General features: G+C 53.5%; 1 protein-coding gene across 1 annotated transcript in view; it reads right to left on the bottom strand.

Moving 5' to 3' along the window:
• The window catches only part of SLC1A1 (solute carrier family 1 member 1), a 54,740-nt gene that overhangs the window by 24,008 nt on the left and 7,789 nt on the right, over positions 1-22,943 (bottom strand). The window contains exon 2 of the mRNA XM_075558910.1: positions 5,217-5,357. Within this exon, the coding sequence (XP_075415025.1) occupies positions 5,217-5,357 (141 nt within the window). The remainder of the gene's footprint in view (positions 1-5,216; positions 5,358-22,943) is intronic.

The following is a 22,943-nucleotide window of genomic DNA, read 5'->3' as shown; positions in this document are numbered from 1 at the left end:
ACTTCTGCCAAGGAGCAGTCCATGGTACTGCCAATATTCTTCCCCAGCACCCTGGCCCAGGAGGAGCCAGCCCGTCAGAGAGCAGCCTCGTTCAACCCAGCTATGGGAAGGGCTGTGTTGGGGTGAGGATTTTCACCAAGGAGGAACCTGTACCTCTCACCTCTGACTCAACTCTGGCTTTCCAGAGAACCCTGCCAAGTCCAGACAACACCTGGCTATTTTATCAGCAGCAATGGAAGCAAGACCTATCCAGGTGGCCATTGTTGCAGTCTCCAGACCCAGACTCCTAGCAACTCCAGCCCAAGGGGATCTCACCCCGGCTGCTCCATAGATCACATTGGCTGGTTTTCAGAAGCAGATCCCCCGGCTTCCCTTCCTGGTCTGCCTTTGTCAGGAAGCTCCACTGAAACCTGCTTAGCATCACAGAAACCTTAGCCTCCCCACTGACAGACAGGTATCTATGATCGAGGTGCATCAGCCCAGAATCGGAACCAGGTCACTCACATGCAAGGTGGGGTTCTACCCCTGGACCGCTACAGCCGTCCCACGTGTCTGCAGAGGTGACTCAGAGCCCCCTTTGCACGCCAGTCTTAGGTGTCCTCAGCAGAAGCCGCAGGCAATGATGCTGTTCACAAGAACTGGGAAGCCATGAGCAGAGGAAGGAAATGATGCTGGCCAGGACGGGTAGTGCAATTAGTGTGATTGACCACTGAACTTGGCCCCGAGACTCGTTAGAGATCCAGCCATAAGTGAACGATTAAAGACACCGTGGTACAGCCACAAGGCCGGAGATTATGGAGCCGTTCAATTTATCCTCCAGGTGAATTTCCAATGATGAGAAACATGCTTATAAGACGGTAACGCGAAGAGCGAGCCAAGATGATCTTAGCTGTGTTGACAAAGGGGGGGGAGAAAAGTCTTAGAGGAAGCCCAGCTGACGAAGAGCAGCTGACAGATGCAGCGGTTTACGCTCGTCTTCACAGGCCCTCGCTCTCCGCAGCTATCGTGAAGAGCATGCACTGCTTTTGTAAACCCACACGAGGGCCTTAAACATGTTATTTTCAGTTGTTCTCCGTAGGCGAAGCACTGAACTGCAAGGCCTGTGGGACTTGATGTCCCTAACATGTCTCGCTGTGCCACCAAATTGGTTCCAGCCCACAGCGACCGTCTGCGCAACGGGAGGAAACTGCGCCTGGTCCCGCACAATTGTTCCAGGCGTCAGCCCCTGTGCAGCCACTGTGTCCGTCCATCTCGTTGGAGACCTTCCTCTCTTTTGCTGCCCCTCCACTTTACCAAACACGGTGTTCTTCTATGCGGATCGGTCTCTTCTGATAACACGTCCCAGGACGCGGAGGAAGTCTTGCCATCCTTGCCTCTAAGGAGCACTCTGGCTGGACTTCTTCCACGGGTCCTATGTGGTTATAAATGAGCTTATTCCATTCCATCCATCCATCCATCCATCCTTCCATCCATCCATCGCCCAGGACATTGTCGGCGCGCAATGGTAACAGCTCGTAGTAACAGCAATAACGGTGTCAGCTAGCAGTAGACAGATTCAAAGTCATGGTGGGTGACCTCACGTACCACAGGACAACACACTGCCCGGGCCTGTGTCACTGCTGGCGCGTCCCAGGCCACCATCATGCCTATGGTCTCGATCCATCTCACTGGCGACCTCTTAGCCCTGGCTAGCTAGCTACGTCAACCTCGATTGGCTTCCTATAGACACCAACCCTTGTGGATGAAGCGTCTAAAGCAAATGCGCCCGCCAACGCTCGGCTGTGATCCAAACAGTCTGCACTGGCTAATATAGACCACCAGGCCTTTCTTCCTGGTTTTAGCCTAAGAGCTTCACGGTAACCCGTGGGTGACCCTACTGGCAGACGAGGTACCGGTGGCTTGACGTCCAGCTTCATAGTCACATGCAAGCCTCTGTCACCGGGGTGGTGTGTCATAATGGCAGGTGAAAACAAACGAACAAGTAAACAAAAACAGGACCAAAAAAATCACCAATTTGGCAGAGTTCTGAGTAACAGGTGCAGCACCTGCAGCCCTAACCTAACGGTGACTGCCCAGAGGTGTCTTTCCGCAGTTGATGTCCGTCACGAGCAGGTCCCACCCTCTGGGCAGCCAGGCGCCAGGCTCACGGCTGGCCAAAGAACTGGTCTCGCGGTGCAGTTCCACACGGCTCAGAATTTCCTTCCATAGGTGAAGCTAACTAAAGCTAGGTGGGGAACTGTTTCCAGAATATGTGAATACGCCTTAGTTTGTCTTCACGGTTTGGCCAGGGGCTGCTAGCTCTGCAGTTACTCCAGGACCCAGCTGGCTACAAAATGCTTCACCGTAACGAGATTCTTGGAGGAAATTTCTTTGACAAATATGCTGCAGCCAGCTCCTTCCGGCTCGCGGGCAGGGGGTTGATGTGGAAGCTCTGCTCTGTCCCACGGGATTCCTGGAGATAGCACAAGCTGATTCATCCCAGTAACGGCGCTTCTTCACACACCCACAGCCTCGAGGACAGCGGTTCTCAACCTGGGGGGTCACAACCCCTTTGGGGGACAAACAACCCTTTCACAGGTGTCACCCGATTCCTAACAGTAGCAAAATGACAGTGATGAAGGAGCAACAAAAATAATGTTATGGTTGGGGGAGGGTCCCCACCACATGAGGAACTGTAAGGGTCGCGGCATGAGGAAGGTTGAGAACCACTGTTCTAGGACTACATTGAGCACTTTGTGGGGGCAGGGGTGTTGCATGGTAACAGGACAGGAGGAGCCGGGTCCTGGGTGGCACGTGAGGTTTGCGTTCCACCACTAATCCAGAGGGTTGGCTGTTCGAATCCATCTTGCAGGACCTTGGAAGCAAAGCCTGGCAACCTGCTTCCTTAAAGGATGGAAACCCAACCCACATCCGATTCCGACTCACAGTTCTACAGTGGAGTTCCTTGAGTCGGCCAGGAGCTGCTAGCCTCAATGTCAGTCGTTCAAACCCACCAGCTGTTCCTCATGCAAAAGGTGAGGCGGTCTACTCCTGCCAAGGTGTGAAGGCACAGACCCCCAAAGGGGCGGTTCCACTCTGTCCTGCGACGGTCACAATGAGTCCCAGCCTCCAGCTTTACAGAAGTAGACGGGCACATCTCTCGCCTGGGGGGCGGCTGGGGGGCTGAACGGCCAGCCTTTCAGGGAGCAGCTGAGATGAAATCACCGTGCTACCAAGATAACTCTGCTGGGTGACACGTGTGTGTGTGTGTGTGTGTGTGTGTGTGTATGTGTGTGTGATGAGTCAGGACAGACTCACAGCAGTGGGCCTGGTTTGGGTTTCCCATGGTAACGTCACAGACAGAACTCAGCATGACTCAGAAAGGGAAGATTTGAAGGCTCCGCTTCCTGACAGCAGCTGCGATTGCTCTCTCTCTAGAAATGACGGTGGTGATGACGGCCATAGCCCTCCCTGTGAGGTGGTGACCACCCCTGCTGCTGCTCGGTGCCACGGAGGCAATCCCGGCTCGGGGCGAGCAGCACCACGCTCTGTAGGGCTTTCAGTCGCTGTGGCCTCTTGGAAACTGATCGGCAGACCTTTCTTCCGCGGCGCTTCTGGGTGGGCTGGAACTGCCAACCCCTCGGCGAGTAGTCAAGTGCTTCACTGGACCCCACAACTGGACGCAGGAGAATTCTACAGGGAAGCTTCTCCGCGTGGCTGCAGGTGTCCTGGAGCCAGACGCTGGCAACAGAGTGAGCGTCCGGACTGTCCTTTCAAACCAGGGGCAGTTCCGAGGCCGGGCCGTGGACCAGAAACAGACGAGCAGTCTGACTGACGCTGTCCCTGGAGAGCTCAGCCTCGGCGTGCTCCCCTTTGGGCTGGGGGCTGGGCCCTGTGGTAACAAACTCCATCTTTCAGAAAAGCTCCACACAGGAGGCAGTTGCCCGGGCTAAACAAGAGCCTACTTTAAAAATAAACACTGCCGAGCCAAAAACCTCCAGGAGCACACGCCGATCCATCCGGCCGCCCCCGGAGGAAGGCTGCTTTGAGACCGCCTCTCCGCCCGCCCTGCTGGGAGGAAGGGGTCCCCGAGCTCTGTCGGCAGCGTGGTGGCTTTTCTGGTCTGGCTTTGATGGTGCCTGGAATGAACATGACATCCCCGCCCCCCGGCGCTGCTCATCTGGCTGACGTCCCTCCCTCAGACACGCTCAAGGGCTCCGGACACAGTTTCCCTACAAAATGGAGCTTTTAAGGGCCTTGAGGGGGTCAGAACGTCATCTGATCTTGCCAAGGGTCTTCTCCGGTCGCCGTCACCCACAGTCCACCTCAAGGTGACCCTCAGGGGTCGGGGCAGGATGGGGCTCCGCAGGGTTTGCAGTGGCTGCAGGCTGCTCACGAGAAAGAACCCACTCAGACCACAGTTCCCGCGCCAGGGCCCTCCCCACAGCCTCCTCTTGCCCCCCAGGTTCTTCAGGACCTCCTCCGGTTCTGATGCGTCCATGGTAGGCAGTGTCTGAAGGACACGACCTCCCCCTGCCGCCCCCCCCCCCCCCCCGGTGCAGGGGCAAAGAACCACCTCCTGCAGGTGGCTGCTGTCGGGGCGTCCGCCACCAGGGGAGAGCTAGTCAGGCAACGCTGCTCTCAGGTGCTAGGTCAACTCAGGGGACGCACCGTTTCCCTGGGATCAGGTGGCGCTGAGCTGGCAGGGGCAGAGCTGGGGCCCAGGGAACCCCCCTGAGGCAAAGCGAGGGGCACTGATCGGAATCCATCCCACGCCCCCTTCTTTTCCAACCAACCAAACGAGTAGACCACCCCTCCCCCCATCCTTCTTATTGATTCTTAAAATAATGTGTTTACTCCAAAAATGAGAAGTGGGAAGGCTCGGGTTATCTTACCATCAGGCACGGCCACTGTTGACCCGAGTGTCAATACGGTGTACACTTATTCATAAAGCCAGGGCTGGGCACACCCCTGGGTGTGTGTGACGTTACCTGTAGTGTCAACTGCGTTCCATGCTCACTCGATGCTGGTTCTTACACAACACACACACACACACACACACACCAGGGGAAAGAGGAAAGCGAGCAGAAAGAGGGGGAGGGAGAGGGAGTGGATGGTGGATGGTGTGGGAGAGGAAGAGATCAGCGCATTTACATTTTCTGCCACACTGAGACAGGCACACTGTATGCAAAGGCCCCTGGCATAGTCTTAGGAGAACATCAGTTTTCTCCGGATACCTGTAATCATGCTGGATATAATTAACGGCAAGATGACGAGTTTCAGCATCCTCATGAGAATTTCCCCAGGAAAAGCGAAGTAGAATTTCTCCAGGTTCGAGAGCTGGCTGTACTCGCGCACCAAGACTCCCACGGTAATCCCTAAGGGAGACGGGTGGGGGGGAGAGAACAGGCTGAGTCTGTCGGAAACCGCACACGCAGCGTGCTTCACCAACCAGGAAGAGGCTCGAGACCACTTCCAAGAGCACAGCATTCAGACTGAGACACCCCCAGCCTCATATGGGGGTGACTAGTAAGGACGAGTGATTGTAAGAATCTGTTGCTTGTTTTCTAATTCAGCGCAGTTTCTGTTGGTTCTCTGCGCTCCCTTCAATGGCGTCTATCATCGGACGGGACGACGAGGAACCCATCGTCGATACCAAACTCTCTGCCATGGAGGAGATGCAGAGCACAGCAAGGCTGCAGGGCAGGGCGGAACTGCTCCCGGGACTCCTTGTGGGAGCAGAGCCCGTCTTCCTCCCCCAGAGCACCTGGTGGTTTCAAGTGCTTGCAGTCAGCAGCCCGACATGTAACCACCGGGACTCCCCACACACATACGTGTACGAAAAACAGGAGACACACACACCTGCACATACAAATACATATGAGTGTCCACTGGAGCGCTGTTCACCATACCTAGCTAAGAGGTGGGAGCGGCTTAAATGTCCAACAGAGGAATGGGCAAATGAGCGTGATACCAGGCCGCAAACGTGGTTGCCGCTGAGTGGACTCAGACTGATAGCCACCCTGCAGGCCAGGCCAGAACTGTCCCACGGGGTTTCCACGGCTGCACGGCTGTTTAAACACACTGCCACATCTTTCTCCTGGGGAGTGGCAGCTGGGCTTGAACTGACCACCTTTTAGCCAGCTGTCAAGCACTTAAACCACCGTGCCACCGGGGGGTCTTAAAGCACGGCACGTATGTCCGATGTTACTCAGCCATCAAGAGAAACGTGGGCTGGATACACACTACCACATGAGTCTTGGAAACAGGACACGAAGGAAAACTAAACCGCAAAGGGAGAGAAACGGTGTGGTCCCACTTCTCTGAAACAGCACGCAGAAGACAGAGGTCAAAGCTCTTTCGAAATCAGCAGGAGTAGGGGACGGAGCAAGAGGAGGCTTTGCTGAAGGGCACTCAAACTCACTGTCACTGAGTTGATTCCGCCCCATAGCCAGCCTCGAAGGGCAGGGGAGAACTGGCTCTTTGGATTTCTGAGACTGTAAGTCTTGAAGGGAGCAGACAGCCTCCTCTTCTCCTGCGAAGCGGAAGGTGTTTCAAACTGCTGACGCTGCAACGGGTAACCCGACTCATCCCCACTGGGCTTGCTCTTGAAGCCTGGCGGCAGAGCGGGCTGGGCACTGACCTGCTCGAACCCAGTCACTCCTCGGGAGCGGGACGAGGCTGCCTCCTCCTGAGAAGAGCTACAGTGTCAGATCCACAAGGGCAGCTCTACAGATGGACTCTACTCATGTCCTCCCACAACACAGGAATACGTTGTTCTCATTACCTGGCCTTCCATGGTGCTCACCTTCCCAACACGATGGCTGGAGACAAACTGGGTGCATAAGCAAATGTGGTGAAGAAAGCTGATGGTGCCAGGCATAAAGCTCCTGGGGTCTTAAAGGCTTGAAGATAAACAAGCAGCCATCTAGCAGGGAAGTAACAAAGCCCACAGGGAAGAAGCATACCAGCCTGTGTGATCATGAGGTGTCAACAGGATGCAGGTAGCAAAAGATCCCAAACAAACAATTATATGGATGCAAATGAAAGGGGCTGTGGAGACCCAAAGCCCATCTGTAAACAATTGGACATCCCTCACAAAAAGGTCACAAGGAAGAGATGAGTCAGAGTGCAGTATAGCACAGATGAAACTCAACATTCCTCTAGTTCTTGAATGCTTCCTCCCACCCCCCACTACATGACCTCAGTTCTACCTCATGAATCCTGCTAGACCAGAGTACGTACACTGGTACAGGTAAGAGCTCTAGACACATAGAATCCAGGACAGATAAACCCCTCAGAGGCAGTGGTGGGAGTAGTGATAACATGAGGGAAGGGGGAGGGTTGGGGGGGGGAACTGATCACAATGATGGGGGGATGAATAACAGAAATGCAGGTGAAGGGAGACAGTAGATGGTGCGAGATACTAAAATAACAACCATAATATATAATTGATCAAGGGGGGGAGGGCAGAGCAGGGAGGGGACAAAAGAAGAGGTGATACCAAGGGCCCAAGTAGAAAGAAAATGTTTTGAAAATGATGATGTCAACAAAAGTACAAGTGCACTTGATATAATTGACTCATGGATTGTTATGAGACCTGCAAGAGCCCCCGAAAGAATGATTAATATAAACAAATACCAAAGCCCCCCATACACACACACCCCCCAAAGGGCAACTCTGCTCTGTACTGCAGGGGTCTGTGAGCCAGTGTGACCCATCGCGGTGCGTCTGTGCCGGTTTTCACTGGGCGACGGGCAGGGGCAACGGCCGCACAGAAGGAAACCGGAATCCATGGCCCTGATTGCTCATGGGAACTGATGTAGAATCAACAAGTGTGTTTGGCGTGGCAATATTTTACCACAACAAACACACACACTCATCACTCACCCGTGGTTTTCACCGTTACAGAATGCACTCAGGGCATCTTGCTGAAGAGCAGTAGACTCGGGTTTTGTGCGGACAGCATTGCTCCCGTGTGGAAGTATTTGCAAAAGAGAAAAGAACCCATCGTTTTCAGTGGTTTGTAATGAAAAGCCCATGTTCACTAGGAACTAATCTGGATGTCTGATGGCTGGAGAAGACAGGGCGTGGTGTGAACAGAGAGCCACTGCCCCTGAGCAGACACCACTAAGTGGGGAGGACAGCCCAGCTGTCCCCTTCACTCCAGGGCAATCTCTTGGCCCCCTTTCCCCATCCTTTTCCCCTGTCGCACCCCAAGAAGTGAGTCAATCCACTGTTGCCAGTCTTCCCCTGAACTGTGGCTTAAACACCCAGATGCCTCGGGATCCGCCAAGTCCTTCACAGCAGTGCTTCTCAGCCTGTGGGTCGAACGGCCCTTTCACAGGGGTTGCCTAAGACCATCAGAAAACACATAAGTATTTCACAATATATAATTACATACTGCTTTGTTTTAATCACTATGCTTTGTTTAACTATGTTCAATTTGTAACAGTGAAAATATATCCTGCATACCAGATATTTACATTACGATTCATAACAGAAGCAACATGACAGAGGTGAAGTAGCCACGAAAACCATGTTATGGTTGGGGGTCACCACAACATGAGGAACTGTGTGAAAGGGTCACGGCATCCGGAAGGTTGAGAACCACTGCTTTGCACCAAGGAAAACGGTATCTACAGCCCAACAATGTGGCCACAGCTCCACTGGAAGCAAAAACACAGGCCCGACGAAGCTGTTCTCGCTCTGACCACGTATCACCCCAGGGAGCCCTGACATGCAAGTGAAGCACACATATGTGTAAACATAGAGACAGGTCTATGCTCCACTGATGTGAGGGGGACAGTGCATTTGGAGTTCATTTCTCCAGGTCAGACTGTTAATCATGCTTTCTATTTAGAGGTTCTAAAAAGATTACATAACACTGTGTAACAAAAAAGGTCTGATCTGTGGCAGACGGGGGACTGGTTTTGCCACCACAACAATGCACCTGCTCACACAGCCATCTCAGGCACCACTTTTGCCCCACGTACCTGATTCACCTGACTTCGCTCCATTTGACTTTTGTTTCCATGAATGAAGTGGGACACGAAAGGACAACGATTTGAAGACGTAGAAGAGGTGAAAAAAAACAACGATGGAGGTGCTGTCAGACATCCAAACAGATGAGTTTGAAAAATGTTTCCAAGAATGGAATCGCAGATTTGACAAATGGATTAAGCGTAATGGAAAATACTTTGAAGGGGAGAAGTTTTGTAAAAAAAATTTAAATACGAAGCTTTGAAAACAAATCCATTTTTGGTGGGTGGGGTGGGGGCATATCCCCTCTGATATGTCAAGGAAATGGCGCACATCATTACAGAGGAGGGCACTAGGTCCACGGGTCAGGTGCCAGACGTCTGTCTGCAGAGGCAAATAGTCCACAGCCGCCGGTCACATGGCAGGATGCTGATGGCTCCCAGAAGGGCAGACCTTACACAGAAGGCTGCTGGCTCAAGTCCCCCAAACCAGAGAAGGACAGGCTGGATGCAGAGTCCAGTCCCATCAAAAGGCAAGCAAACTTTCCTACTGAATCTACTTATATTGGAAGTACACCACACCTCCAAGAAGAGCTCGCCAAGTGGGATTAGCAGGGCTTAACTCCCAAACCACACCAAGCCTTAACTACTACACCTAACAGAGCAGCTGGGTTATCCCATGGTACAATGCCAGGAAGGAGAAGAGCGTTTGGATCCCTGATACTTAAATTTTTTCCACATTAACCAGGGCCCCACGAGGAGATAAGCCATGTGTGAAACTAGCAAATCATCTCCGAAGATTAGCTATTCGTGGAGATAATGAACAGCCACTGCACGTGGCTAAGGCGGGTCTAGGGTAGAGAAAAGCCTGATCCAGGTATGCAGCTCGGGTTAGGGGAGGAAGATGGAGGCTCTGCAGGCACGGGAAGGTAGCCACAGACAGACCAGGAGTACCAACGGGCGAGGGAGAGACGAGAGGCAGGAGGAGCCTGGAGAGACCCCATCTGGGACAGGGGTTGGGGAATGGTTTGGCAAGATGATGTTGCGGCTGTCAGCTCATGGTGACCCGTATACAAGAGAACGAAATGCTGCCTAATCCCGTGCTGTCCCCACAATTTGCTCACTGAGTCTCCACTGGCTGATTTCGGGAAGGAGGTTGCTAGGCCTTTCTTTCTAGTTCATCTTGTCCGACACCAATCTATAAAGTCCTCTTCAGACTCACGAAACACATGCAATGACGCCGAATGTAGAAGATCAGAGGCCAGGGGGTAGAAAGTCTTTGGATCCAGTGGCATTGGAAACATCTCAGCGCTGCAGGGGTCTCTGCATGGCTTCTCCAGCACCCAGGGCTGCATCAGGGTAGGTCCATGTGTCTTGTCAGCTGCTATGTCTCCCAGGGTGTGACAGAGGGAGAAGTGTCTCCTGCCTCCAAGGAGGAAGTAACAGATTTCCCAGAATTCTCAGGAGAAGCCCATGTCCACAGGGAAGTCTCATGGGCTATGATCCAATTGAGACTAGACTCCACCCCCTTCACTTGTAATCCTCTCAAATCGACAATTATATAACTGCCAGAGTGAGATTGAGCAACTCTTGCCCCTTTACTCTATCAATATCATTAGGGCCCTCCGTGGCTAGTTTTCAGAAGGTGGTCACCATGCCAACTTGGTCCTCCTAGCCTGTCTGGGTTGTGTGCTCTGCTGAAACCCACCATGGGTGACCCCGGTATCTGAACTGACCGTGGCCCACCTTCCAGCATCACTGCGACATGCTGGCCACCACGCTAGGACACGCTAACAGACAGGTGGTCTCAGAAGACACACCAGGATAGGACGCATCTCACTTTCTCCAGACGTGTCCTCAGAAAGACCAACCGCTGGAAAAGGGCCTCCTGTTCTGGTAGCGGGGCGACAAAACAAGAGAAACTCGTGAGATGGAGTGGCCCGGCAGCCACCGCCACGGGCTCTAGCGCCACGGGCTCCAGCGGACCAGCACAGGAGATGGTGCAGGACCAGACAGTGCTGTCCTCCCCGATGTCGGGCCACCGTGGTTCAGAGCCCACACGGTGCTGGCTGACCGCAGCAACATCCCTTTAGCGGATTTCCGCCCGGGTCTTCTCTCCAAACGTACTTCCACACCCTGTCCAAATTCCTCCCGTTTCGTTCCCGGTCTGTGACTGGAAGCTGATTCGCCTGCCCTTCTTCTACCTGTGAGGGACCTCTTGTGGCATTACACATGACTCATCACTGCCATCAAGCCAACGTTGACTCAGAGCACCCCTGCAGGACAGGGTGGGACTGCCCGTTGTTGATTTCTGAGACTGTAACTCTTTATTGGAGTTGAAAGCCTTGTCTTTCTCACTTGGAGTGGCTAGTGGTTTCGAACTGCCAGCCTTGCAGTTAGCAGCCCATTGCATAACCCCTACGCCGCCAGGACTCTGAACCCCAGAGTAGTCAGCCGTTTGAAACCACCAGTGCCTCCCTGGGAGTCAGATGAGGCTGTTGGCCTCCGTGAGATTCACAGCCTCAGAAACCCAGAGGCAGGCAGTTCTCCTGTGTCAGAATTGACTCAATGGCAGTGAGCCTGGAGTTCTGGGTCGGCTACCTGCCGGGAGGCCCTGAGTAAGCAGTAGACTTGGCCCTTCTGAGTCCTGTTGTCCAAACTCAGTGACCACCAGAGCCCTTAATGGGCTTGCTCCGTGTCTGCCTCCCCAGGCACGCCCTTCTCACAGGCAAAGCCCAGCTGCCTGTGCTGGTGGCCAAGCCAGGCCCAAGCTGCGACCCAGAGGCCCGGCAGCCGCTGGGTGCCATCCAGCGACTGACGCGTGGCAACCTCGAGGGGGTGCCACGGGGCTTCCGGGGGCTCTAGCCTTTGTCAGGAGTAGATTGCCAGGCCTTTCTTCTGCGCTGCTTCTGGAAGCATTTGTCCTGCCAGCTTTCCAGTTTGTAGCTGAGCACAGAACGCTGCCTGGGCACTAGGGGCCCGGCAGTGACACTACGGTTCCCAGCCACGGCCAGCGTCTCTTAACCCCTTCTCCACCCCGCCGAACGCACCTAAGGCGGCACCTGGCCTTCTCAAGACTGCGCACAGAAACCTTCCCCGTCTCTTCACCCGGCTGCTCGTGCCACAGCCAGTCCGGGGAAGCGCGGGCTCCTTTTAGACATGATTATTTCTTTCTTTCCCCAAAGTTTATTAACACGGGATTCCTTTGTTCACTCTCTCTCTCTCTTCACCTTCTCCTGTGGCCACACGTCTGTCCCTCTGTCTCTTCCTCTCTCTAGCCTCCCTTTCTCCACTCCATCTTCCAATCTCCCCTCCCCCTGCCCCTTTACCCTCCTGCCATTCTACACACCCGGCAGGTTGTTCGCGCTAATGACACCTGTTCACTGAAACCCACGCTCTGGGTGTGCTTCCCTTTCCTTCCCCTTCCAACATTGGTTCTGTGTGCCGGGTATGAATCAGTTTGTCTTCCTGCACACAAATGTGTCCGTGTAGCTGGGCCGTCTCTGTTAGTGGGTTAGCAGTTGTGAGACTGATTGTCCGCTACAAAGCGCAGGTATTTCCAGTCACCTTCCATGCAGGTGAAAGGTGCATGTTGATTAAGGAAGACCGGAGAAGAGACACGTTTGGATGACGGTGCTGGCACAGAACATTTACAGCTCTCTGGACTTCCAAAAGAACCAACACACCGCCTCGGGAAGCATACAACCGGAGGAGGGGGCTTCTGAAAGGCAGAGATGGCTAGACTGCATCTCAGGGACCTTGGCCTTGTTGTCAGGAGAGCAGTCCCTGGAGAAGGCCATCATGCTTGGCAGAGCAGAGGGGCAGCAAAAAAAAGGGGAGGTCCTGAATAAGATGGATGGACCCCGTGGCCACAGTGGGCTCACAAAGCCGGGAGGACTTTCCAGGAGGAGAGGCAGCCCCTGGGGGACCATTCTGGAGAAGGTGGGAGCTGCTGTGGCCTGGAGGTGTAATGCGCCCTGTGAGCGTGAAGGCGGGGGGAGAGCAACTGCAGGTGGAGTCTACATGCCGCCGCCCTGCCCGGCGTCCAGTTGCAGGGTTTTCTTCACCCCTTGTCACTGAGCTTGTGCCAACTCATGAAAAGCTGTCAGACCGTGCACTCCCAAGCTTATTGACCTACCGCCCCCTTTTCAGAAAAAAACAAAAAACACACCCCAAAATATTACTCCGTGCCCCTCCTGGTCCTTAACCCTGCTGCCCTCAGCCCTGCATCCAGTATAAAGCCCAGGTGTCGATTTCTGCGGCCATCCCGTATCATTCCAACGCCGTCCAGGGCACTGCTACAGAGAGCCATCCTTTCAGGCCGCCTGGACCCTTTGGTACAGGTGTCCCTGGTGGTGTAGTGGTTATGCGTTGGGCTGCTAACTACAAGGTCAGCAGTTGAAAACCACCAGCCTCTCTGCGGGAGAAAGACTAGGCTCTCTACTCCTGTGAAGAGCTACAGTCTCAGAAACTCACAGGGCAGTTCTACCCTGTCTTAGAGGATCTCCATGAATCGTCATCGACTCACTGGCAGTGAGTTTGGTTGTTTTTGTTTGTTTTTTTAGACCCCTCTGTTGACCAGATGGAGAGTACTTGCCCATTCCTTCCCCGCCAGCTATGGATTCTTAGGGTCCCCCCTTCCCCTTAACCCTCCCTCGCCACAGGCTGTGAAATCTCCAGAGACCTCCAGGCTGTCCCTGCAGGGAGCAGAGAGCCCTGCCTGCTTCTCTGCTGTGCATTTTCCATGCAACACAAGGAATTCCGTTCCCTGAGCCTCTCCAGGGAGCCCCGGGTGGCACAAATAGCTCAGCTCTGGACACTTCAGACCCACCCAGCAGCCAAACACTTAACCAGCTGCACCACCAGGGCTCCTTAGAAACCACCCTTAGGCATAGAAAAAGGAACAGGATGGCTACAGTGTGGGGACACAGCTCAGAGGTGTGGAGGGCGAGGGGGCTCAGTGGTAAAATCCTCACCTTCCACAGGGGAGACTGGGGTTCACGTCCAGCCAAGGCACCTCACCGACAGCCACCACTGATCTGTCCGTGGAGGCTTGTATTATCCTGCTGGGTGTCAGCAGTTTCCAGGCTATGTGGGCTAGTATCGGACTTATGAACTTGATCTGGACTGGGTTGGGATGCTTTCTCAATGTTCAAATGCTCTGGTATATAAATCTTTCTTATACACATATGTATATCCATGGCTTTATTTCTCTAGTCTACCCAGACTAACACAACCACATCCCCAAAGGCTCTCCCACCTTGACGAATTAGGCTGTACACTTTGGCCCAGCCAATCCAACCCTCAGTAGCCAACGCTTTCTCAGGAGGGCAGGCTGGCTAGAGGCCCTCGGGTCAGGGAGCTTCAGGGCCCTGCTGCGCTCCTGGAGCAGTGGCATCAGGGTGTTCCACTGGAGACCTGCTCTTGTTCTGGGCCCTCTGGATGGCGCACGCCTGGGCAAGCCGTCCCGCAGTGTCTATACCCACAAACCCATGCAACTGAGTGGGATGGGCTCCCCCATGGGACTGACCGCCTTTCTTCTTCGGCAAGGAAGCTTTAGTCAGTCCCCGGTTAAGGCATTTGGGGGCCTCTCCCATGAGTGTGACAGACCCACGGAAGACAGGATTCTTATCCTCAGGAAGCTGAGGGGTGAAGAAGTGCAGAGATAAAACCCTGTGACTGGATGCTGGCCAGGGAGGCGGCATCTAGAGTCCACCTGCAGTTGCTCTCCCCGGCTCACAGGGAGCATTATACCTCCAGGCCACAGCAGCTCCCACCTTCTCCAGAATGGTCCCCCAGGGGGTGCCGCTCCTCCTGGAAAGCCCTCCCGGCTTTGTGGCTCCCTGCCAGCACCGCCCCCACTTTAGGGCCTGCACAACTGCTCCCCAAAGACGGAAGACAAGAAGCAGGGTTCAGTTCTGTGTCTCCTACCAGAGACCCATCTCTGCTGAGTTGGAGGCCCTACCTCCTCACGGGACTCTCACTGGGCACGGCTTCCCATGGTGCATGCGCGCGCTACTGGATGATCAGAGGCTGCCTGCACCAACGTTGTGAGGAGGCCGTGGCCCCTGCAGAGCTCAATGGGAAAGAGTGCAGCCACTGACTAGTGATGTCTGCCACTGGGCCCAAGCTGTCCACCACTGGAGAAGCAAAATCAGTGGTTCCCAACCTGGGGGTCGAACAGCCCTTTCACAGGGGTCACCCGATTCATAACAATAGCAAACTGACAGTGATGAAGTAGCAACAAAAATAATGTTATGGTTGGGGGTCACCACAACATGAGGAACTGTCTGAAAGGGTCACATAGGAAGATTGAGAACCACACTGATCTAAATGAAGAGTTAAAGGAGGCCCGGGGAAGGAGGCTGGGGGTGGGGAAGAGCTCAGCGCAGGCTGGCGTGATGAAAGTGGACATCGGATCCATTTCCAAGGAGGAGCAGGATAACAATGGTGGAATACAAGAGCAAAACGATCAGGGAAGGGAGATACAACACACCCCGGGCAGCAACTACCAGGCAGGGCCAACTGGGAGACAAACCCACCTGGAAGGCTTGTGTGGGAGAAGAGTGGGGGGCCCAGAGCACTCGCCGGAGCACTGGTTGCCAGAAGATTCTCACCGTCCATTAGGCAAGTGGAGGTCTGCTAGGAAGGACAATGTGTAGATCATAAAGTGCCCGAAGAACAGACAAGTCTGCCTCCTGAGAAGTGCAACCAGAAAGCTCTTTGGCGGAGGGATGGTGGGACGTGTTACCGGGAGGGGTCTGTCTCTGGAGAACATCATGCCTGGTCAAGCAGAAAAGAGAAAGACCCCCAGCCCCACGGCCCGCTGTGAGACAGACAGACACAGTGCTGCAACAACGGGTTCTAACACAGAAGAGACTGTGAGGCCGGCGCAGGGCCAGGCGGTGCCTCGTCCTGTTGCTCAGAGCGGGCCCCTGGGAGCTGGGAGCAAGAAGCGAGAGGCCCTGGGAGCCCAGGGGTTAAATCCTCAGCAGCAAGCACAGAGGTCGGAGCCGTGGTTTGAACCCACGGACCACTCGGCATGAAGATGATGTGGCAGCCTGCTTCCCTAAGGACCACAGCCTTGGGGACCCTCGGGGCAGTGCTTCTTGGTCCCTACAAGTGCTCTCTGAGTTGGAATCTTCTCCAGAAGCAATGGGTTTGGCCGGGTTTTCCACTGAGGAGGGACGTTGCATTGCTTAATGGTTAATAGACTAGGTGTTGAGTCAGATGGTCCTAGGTGCAAATTCCAGCCCCGCCGTTTTCATCACCGGCGTGTGCTGAAGCCCGGCAAGTTTCAGTTTCCTGCTTGGAAAGCTGGGGAGGCCCCTAACCCACAGAGGGAAATATCAACAAGCACCATGCCCGTAACTGCTGTTAGTTGCTACTGAGTCAGCTCTGATGCACAGCGACCAAGAGTAGAATGAAACATGCCACCTTCAAGATCATCAGAGGGCTTGGGGCCACTTTCACGGCCAGTGGACCCATCCATCTCATTGAGGAGGTCCCTCGTCTTCGTCTACCCTCTCTGTGACTGTACAAACTCATGGCCGGCCCTCAGGAAGTACTACTGCTTGGCCTTGGTTCCAGCGCTGTCAGTTGGCCGCACTTACTGTGGTGGCTTGCACGGGGTTGTGACACTGCAGATGACGTCAGTGGTATGTCAAATACCAGCGGGGTCACCCCACGGTGGGCAGGTCTCAGCAGAGCGTCCAAGATTAAGACGGACTGGGAAAGAAGACCCGGCACCTGCTTCTGAAGGAACTGGCCAGGGAAAAGCTTATAAACAGCAGCAGGATGTTGTCCGATATTCTGCCACAAGAGGAGCCCCCCATGGGTTGAAAGGAACTCAGATTACGACCAGGGAAGAGCTGTCTCCTCAAGGCAGAACGGGCCCTGATCACATGGAGGGAGCAACGCTGCAGGCCCTTCCTCCATCTGTCGATGGAGCAAGACTCAAAATGAGAAGAAACTTCTGCAAACATCTGTTCATAACCAGGACGTGGACCGAGTAGGAGCCTGGGAGAAATGGCTCGTATGTACCAGAGACTGTCAGGATGGTGCAGGGCAGAGCAGGGTCTTGTTCTGGCGCGTACCTGGCAACAACGGGTTTGGTTGGCTCCGAGAGACATCGGCCCTGCAAAGGACACGTTCTCTCACTGCCTTGCAATTTGAGAAATCTTATCCGAGACAAGAGACCAAGGCGCTCGCTCAGAAGGAAAGTATGTGAACATCCACAGGAATTGCTACATGAACAGTTTCTTTCTGCTCTGAGAGTGGAGAAAGGCTTGGGGAGGAGGGTCTCTCACTAGGTAGGCACGTCTGAAGATGCAGTGGGTTTGTTTGTTTTTCCCGTGGTGGGTTTAATTCCCGCCCCCCCATCCCCTCCCCCCCCCCCCCCCCCGACGATGAGCAGTCAACAGAAACCACAGTACAGTGGCAGAGAAAGAATGGAATCAGACAAATCCTTCCAGGGTTTCTTCCTACTGGCTGAGGAAGTTAACGTTGTCATCACAACCACCCAAGTGCACTGAACCCAAATAGCTGCCAGGGGAGGGGACGGTGTCAGACTAAACAGACCGTATGGACACACCCTCCAGTCATTTCTGAATTGCACTTCCAGTCCCAAAGGTCTCTTCCTGCAGACCAGGCAGAACACCACTGTGCTGCTGTCGAGGCTCAGATCGGCCGACACAGTCTGGGGGGCACAGGTGGGGACCCTGCGGCTCAGAAGGGCTCTGGGCACAGAGAGCCTGGTCTCTACTGCGAGCCCATCTGAGGATGGCAACGAAAAATCTCCTGCCATCTTGCTGCCCCCTGTGTCTAGGGGCGTAGCTCCCTGCCCAGGGCCATCTTGTGCTTGGTGCTGCCCCTGGACTAGAGGTGCTCCAGCCACCCATATCACCGTGATAACTCTTCTGTTTCATTATCAGTTATCGTTCCTGTCTCTCTGGATGAACGAAACAACCAGTCTGTACGCACAGGGCAAGACACAGCATCCAGACGGCTGCTAGGGGCCGTCAACCTGGTCCTGACTCACAGCGAGCCTATCTATGAGCAGCAGAAGGAAGCGCTGCATCTTGACCATCGTCCTGCGTGAGCTCATTGCTGCGGGCACCGTGTCAAACCACCGTGCGTTAGTCTGGGTGGACTAGAGAAACAAACCCAGGGAGACTCCTATGTGTATCAGGAAGAGCTTTATATACAAGAACTATTGAATACTGAGAAAACATCCCAGTCCAGATCAAGTTCCTAAGTCTGCTATTAGCCCCTATGTCCGATACCAAGCTATAAAGTCCTCTTCAGACTCATGCAACACATGCAATGACGCCAAATGCAGGAAGATCACAGGCTAGGGAGTGGCAAGTCTTGCGGGTCCAGTGGCGTTTTAAGCATCTCAGCGCTGGCAGGGGTCTTGGCGTGGCTCCTCAGCTCCAGGGTGCTAGCATAGCTCCATGTGTCTTCCCAACAGGAATGTCTCTTGGAGAGAGTGGTGTGTCCCTCTCCAGCGAGCTATTTATCAACTCAGTGCCTCTAACCAAGGCCATCAAGCTGCGACCTGATTGACAGGCGAAACTCTATGACAACAAATTATGTAACTACCACACACAGAGTTCAGTACTATCCTTGAGTTCAGGCTCCCACTGGGGATCTTGGAGCATATTGCTCCCTGCAGACAGGGGGTGGGGGTGGGGAAGTCTACTGTGTTTATTGGAAGGAGTCCCTATGTGTACAAATGCTTCATGTTCTGGGCTGCTACCCAAGTTTGGAGTCTTGAGTTCGACCTGCAGTGCTCTGGAAGAAAGGCCTGGCAAAATCCCAGCAAAGCAGCAATGGGAGGACCCCATGGAGCAGCTCCGCTCTGACACCTACGGGCAGCCTGAGTGAGCTAGAGGCAACCCGCAGGGGCTTGTTTGCTTCTCTGGCTTTATTTGCAGGAAGGGGAAGATTCAGCCTCTGAGGTGATGTTTTTCAAACATAGGGGAGTGACATTCCCGCATGGCGTGAGTCACTGGGACACTTCCTGTCTACCGTCAGAGGTGTTACTGTGGAGTCCGGCGCCTCACAACAGAGCTCTCTTTGTTTCACTTGGAGGGCTGTTCCTTAGCGAGGACAAGGCCTGAGCTCCTTCGCAATCCAATTGGAGCGAACCCAGGCGCTGGACTCACTGACCGACGTCATATGGAAGTCTTCGGTTACGCCCTCAGCGAGAAAGTGTATGTTGCACTTTATAGCAGCAGTTAGAACACATGCTATTTTGACAGACACTGCCCTGGGGGTCTTAAGTAGGCCACGTGATGTCATCGGAAGCGAGTGTATGGACTTTGAGAGTCCCCACCATAAACGTGACCCCAATATCCAACCACAGGGGACACACACAGCAGTGCCTCAGGCTTCCCTCCACGGGCCAGCGGCTGCTGGGCACCCGGCATGGTTATTTTTAGTCTCAGTATCTGTTGGAGGTAATCACAATTTCCCAAAAGTAATTAATGTGGAAAGCTTCTTCTCACAAGCAAGCCATGGCCACACGCGCGCACACACGTATGTGTACACACACGTGTGCATGCACACACAAGTACACACATACACCATCCCACCAGCTTGCTCTGATCTCAGCGATCAGCATTTATGCCAGGACCGACTTAACCCCTGAGCTCCAAGAACACAAAAACCAAACCTGCCCATGCCAGGTCGATTCCGACACGTGGCACCCCAGTGGAACCGTCCAACAGGCCGTAACCCTTTACAGATGCGGACTGTTGCCACTTCCTCCCGTGGAGCTGTTGGGGGGTTGGAACTGCTGACCTTTCTGTTATCAGCTGAGCTCTTATCCCGGGACCACCCAGCCCATGGCCATCACATTGATTCGACGCCGACTGACCCCGCGCAGCGGTGCTGGGAATTTAAATACTGGTGGGAGCAGACAGCCTCCTCGTTCTTCTGAGGAGTGACTGGTGGATTTGAACTGCTGGCCTCCTGGCTGACAGCTCAATGCACAGCCCACTCTGCCACCAGAGCCCCTTCCCTGAGCTCCGCCAGGCAGTAAACGGTCACCCACGATACTGTGCACTGTGCCTTCAGATGCATTGCTGTCCTTCTTACGCCTGCTGCTCAGATTCTTGATAAGCTACTTAAGCTTTAATTCTGTGGTCTTATTGTGTCGAATAGTGCCTATCTTCACACAATGCAGGCAAGTATATTGATGTTTTCATGCCCGAAGGTTGCCGACTTCACCGGATTTGCACTCACAGCAGTTTCTGCAGTCTAAGCCCCAAAGCAGTCTAGGTCTTTATAGGAGCTGGCTGCATGGGGTCGTTCTGGCCCGAAACAGCTGGTCAGCACCGTGCTAAACACAAGCGGCAGACGTCACATCTTCCATGCGGCTCCTCGAGTCCAATGGGTGCTGATTTGGTTTAAAAAACTCAAAGCAACCTGCACAGACATTCAGAGCCCATGCCACACCTGCATGTTCCATGTGTGGAACGTGGACCAAGACCGCAGAATGGCCCTTTCTCTAAGACCGTGGTTCTCAACCCGTGGGTCGCGACCCCTTTGGAGGGGGGTCAAATGACCCTTTCACAGGGGTCGCCAGATTGCTAAGAGCAGCAAAGTTACAGTGATGAAGTAGCAATGACAATAGTGTTATGGTTGGGGGTCACCCCCACATGAGGCACTGTATGAGAGGTTCACGGTGTGAGGAAGGGTGAGAACCACTGCCTTAGAGGCTGCATTAAGCAAGGTCCCTCAGGGAAGGCGTGAGGGGTAAAAGGATCTAAGCCTGGTGGCGTAGCAAGTCTGTATCTGTTGGGCTGCTCGTCACAGGGTCAGCAGTTCAAAACCACCAGCCACGCCATGGGAGAAAGACGGGGCTTTCTACTCCCATGGAGAGTAACAGTCTCAGAAACCTACAGGGGCAGCTCTACCCTGTCCTATGGGGTCACTACGAGTTGGAATTGACTCAATGGCAGTGAATGAGTGAGCTCTATCCATCCATCCATCCATCCACCAATCCATCCATCCATCCATCCATCCATCCATCCACCCATGTCTCCGTCCCTCTATCCGCTCATCATTATCTAACCACCTACCCACCCTTCATCCGCCATCCTCCTCCATCTACCCACCTCTACCCTCTTTCTGTCCGTCTGAGGTGCAGCGGTGGCTTGCGTGTTGCTGAGGCTGGACACGAAGCCACTAGTGGATCAGCTACCGGCAGGGTCAACGGCAGTGGACAGGTCACAGTGGCATTTTAGACGAAGCAGACGAGGAAGAAAACCCTGGCAATTCTGAACATTAGCCAAGAAATCCTGATGGACCGCCACAGGACATTTTCCTGATACAGTGCTACAAGGCGAAACCTCATCTTTTGCCCAGAGTGGCTAGTGGCTCTGAACTGCTGACCTTGTGGTTACCAGCCCAACACATAACCACTGTGCTACCAGGGCTCCTGAACAACAAATCAACATCTATCTATTTATACACATGTGCATATGTACAAAAATTTCAACCAAAAGCAACCCTCACAAATCCATTACTTCCCAAGTTCCTAGAAAGGCTCCTAGAATCCTTGCAGGAGTGTTAATTATTTTGCTAATGATATGGCCATATCTGTAGTGTGCTACCGTGTAAATGCACAAATCCAAGTCAGATAAATACATCTACATTAGAGGTTACTTTGAGAACTAAGGTGTGCCAGACCCAAGGCTGGTAGACTCAATCACCTCCGTGGAAGTTGGACACGGAATAGGAAAGACGGAGGAAGGATGGGTGCATTTGAATAACGGGCGGGTGGAAAACTCAAATTGTACAGACGCTCAAAGGACAATGAATCTGTTTTGGAAGGACAGCCAGAAGGCTCCCTAAAGGCAAGGGCCGTGGGACTGTGACCCTCATCCTCTGGGCACACTGTCGGGAGAGACCGTCCTTGGAGAAGGACAGCATGCTCAGTAGAGTGGACGGTCATCGAAAGAGAGGGAGGCCCTTGACACGATGGACACGGGGTGCAACAATGGGCTGCATCACAAACACAGCGGTGAGGAGGGTGCAGGCCTGGGCAGTGTGTCCGTCTGTTGTGTCCAGGGTCGCTGTGAGTCGGCACTGACTCAATGGCACCCAACAACAACAGCAGCAGCAGCAGCTCCCACATAGATTTCCACCTGCTTGCCAATAATACACATGCAAAACTATGTTTCTCTTTAAAAGCAGACATCCCGACTACAGCCCCTGGCTTATTCCTCCCCGGCCAAGGAAATGTTCCTCATGCGCTGTGGAGAAACGGATTTTTGAAGGTACAGGAGCGAGGCTATTCCATTACTTTAAATAAGAGTCTTTCAGAACACCACCACACCATTTTATTTTTCACTTAAAAAAAAATCACTTTGTGGGGGCTGTTAAAGCTCTTATAAGAAGCCCCACATCAGTTGTATCAAGGATATTTGTACGTCTGCTGCCACCATCATTTTCTAAACAATTTATTTTTCACTTTTTAAAAACAACTATTTTCTTCTACTTCTGTGTCTTCTATGCTTCCACGATCATTTTAGATGCACTAACTGCTGTGGAGTTAATTGGGACTCACAGCGAGCCCGGAAGACAGAATAGAGGACTTCTGTAGAGGGTTTCTAAGACTGCACATCGCTACGAGAGGACCCCTCCTCTTTCTTCAGGACAGCGTGGAGGGTTTTGAACTGTCGACCTTGAGCTCACCAGCCCTGCAGACAGCCTGCTAGGCCACCAGGGCTCCCCTTAAAGACCAAACTCACTCCCACTGCATGGATTCCAACTCCCGGGAACCCCTTCGAGAGGAGGGCACATCTAGTCCTCTCCTTTTGGAACATTCTGTGCTTCCCAAGCATTTAAAAAAACAGAACATTTTATTAGAGGCTCATACACCTCTTATCACAATCCATGCATACATCAATTGTGTCAAGCAGATTTGTACATTTGTTGCCATCATCATTCTCAAAACATTTGCTCTCCACT

This window comes from Tenrec ecaudatus, chromosome 10, assembly GCF_050624435.1.
Source record: "Tenrec ecaudatus isolate mTenEca1 chromosome 10, mTenEca1.hap1, whole genome shotgun sequence".
Lineage (NCBI taxonomy): Eukaryota > Metazoa > Chordata > Mammalia > Afrosoricida > Tenrecidae > Tenrec > Tenrec ecaudatus.
Note: the sequence above shows the minus strand (reverse complement) of the source record. Positions and strands in the feature narration are given on the sequence as shown.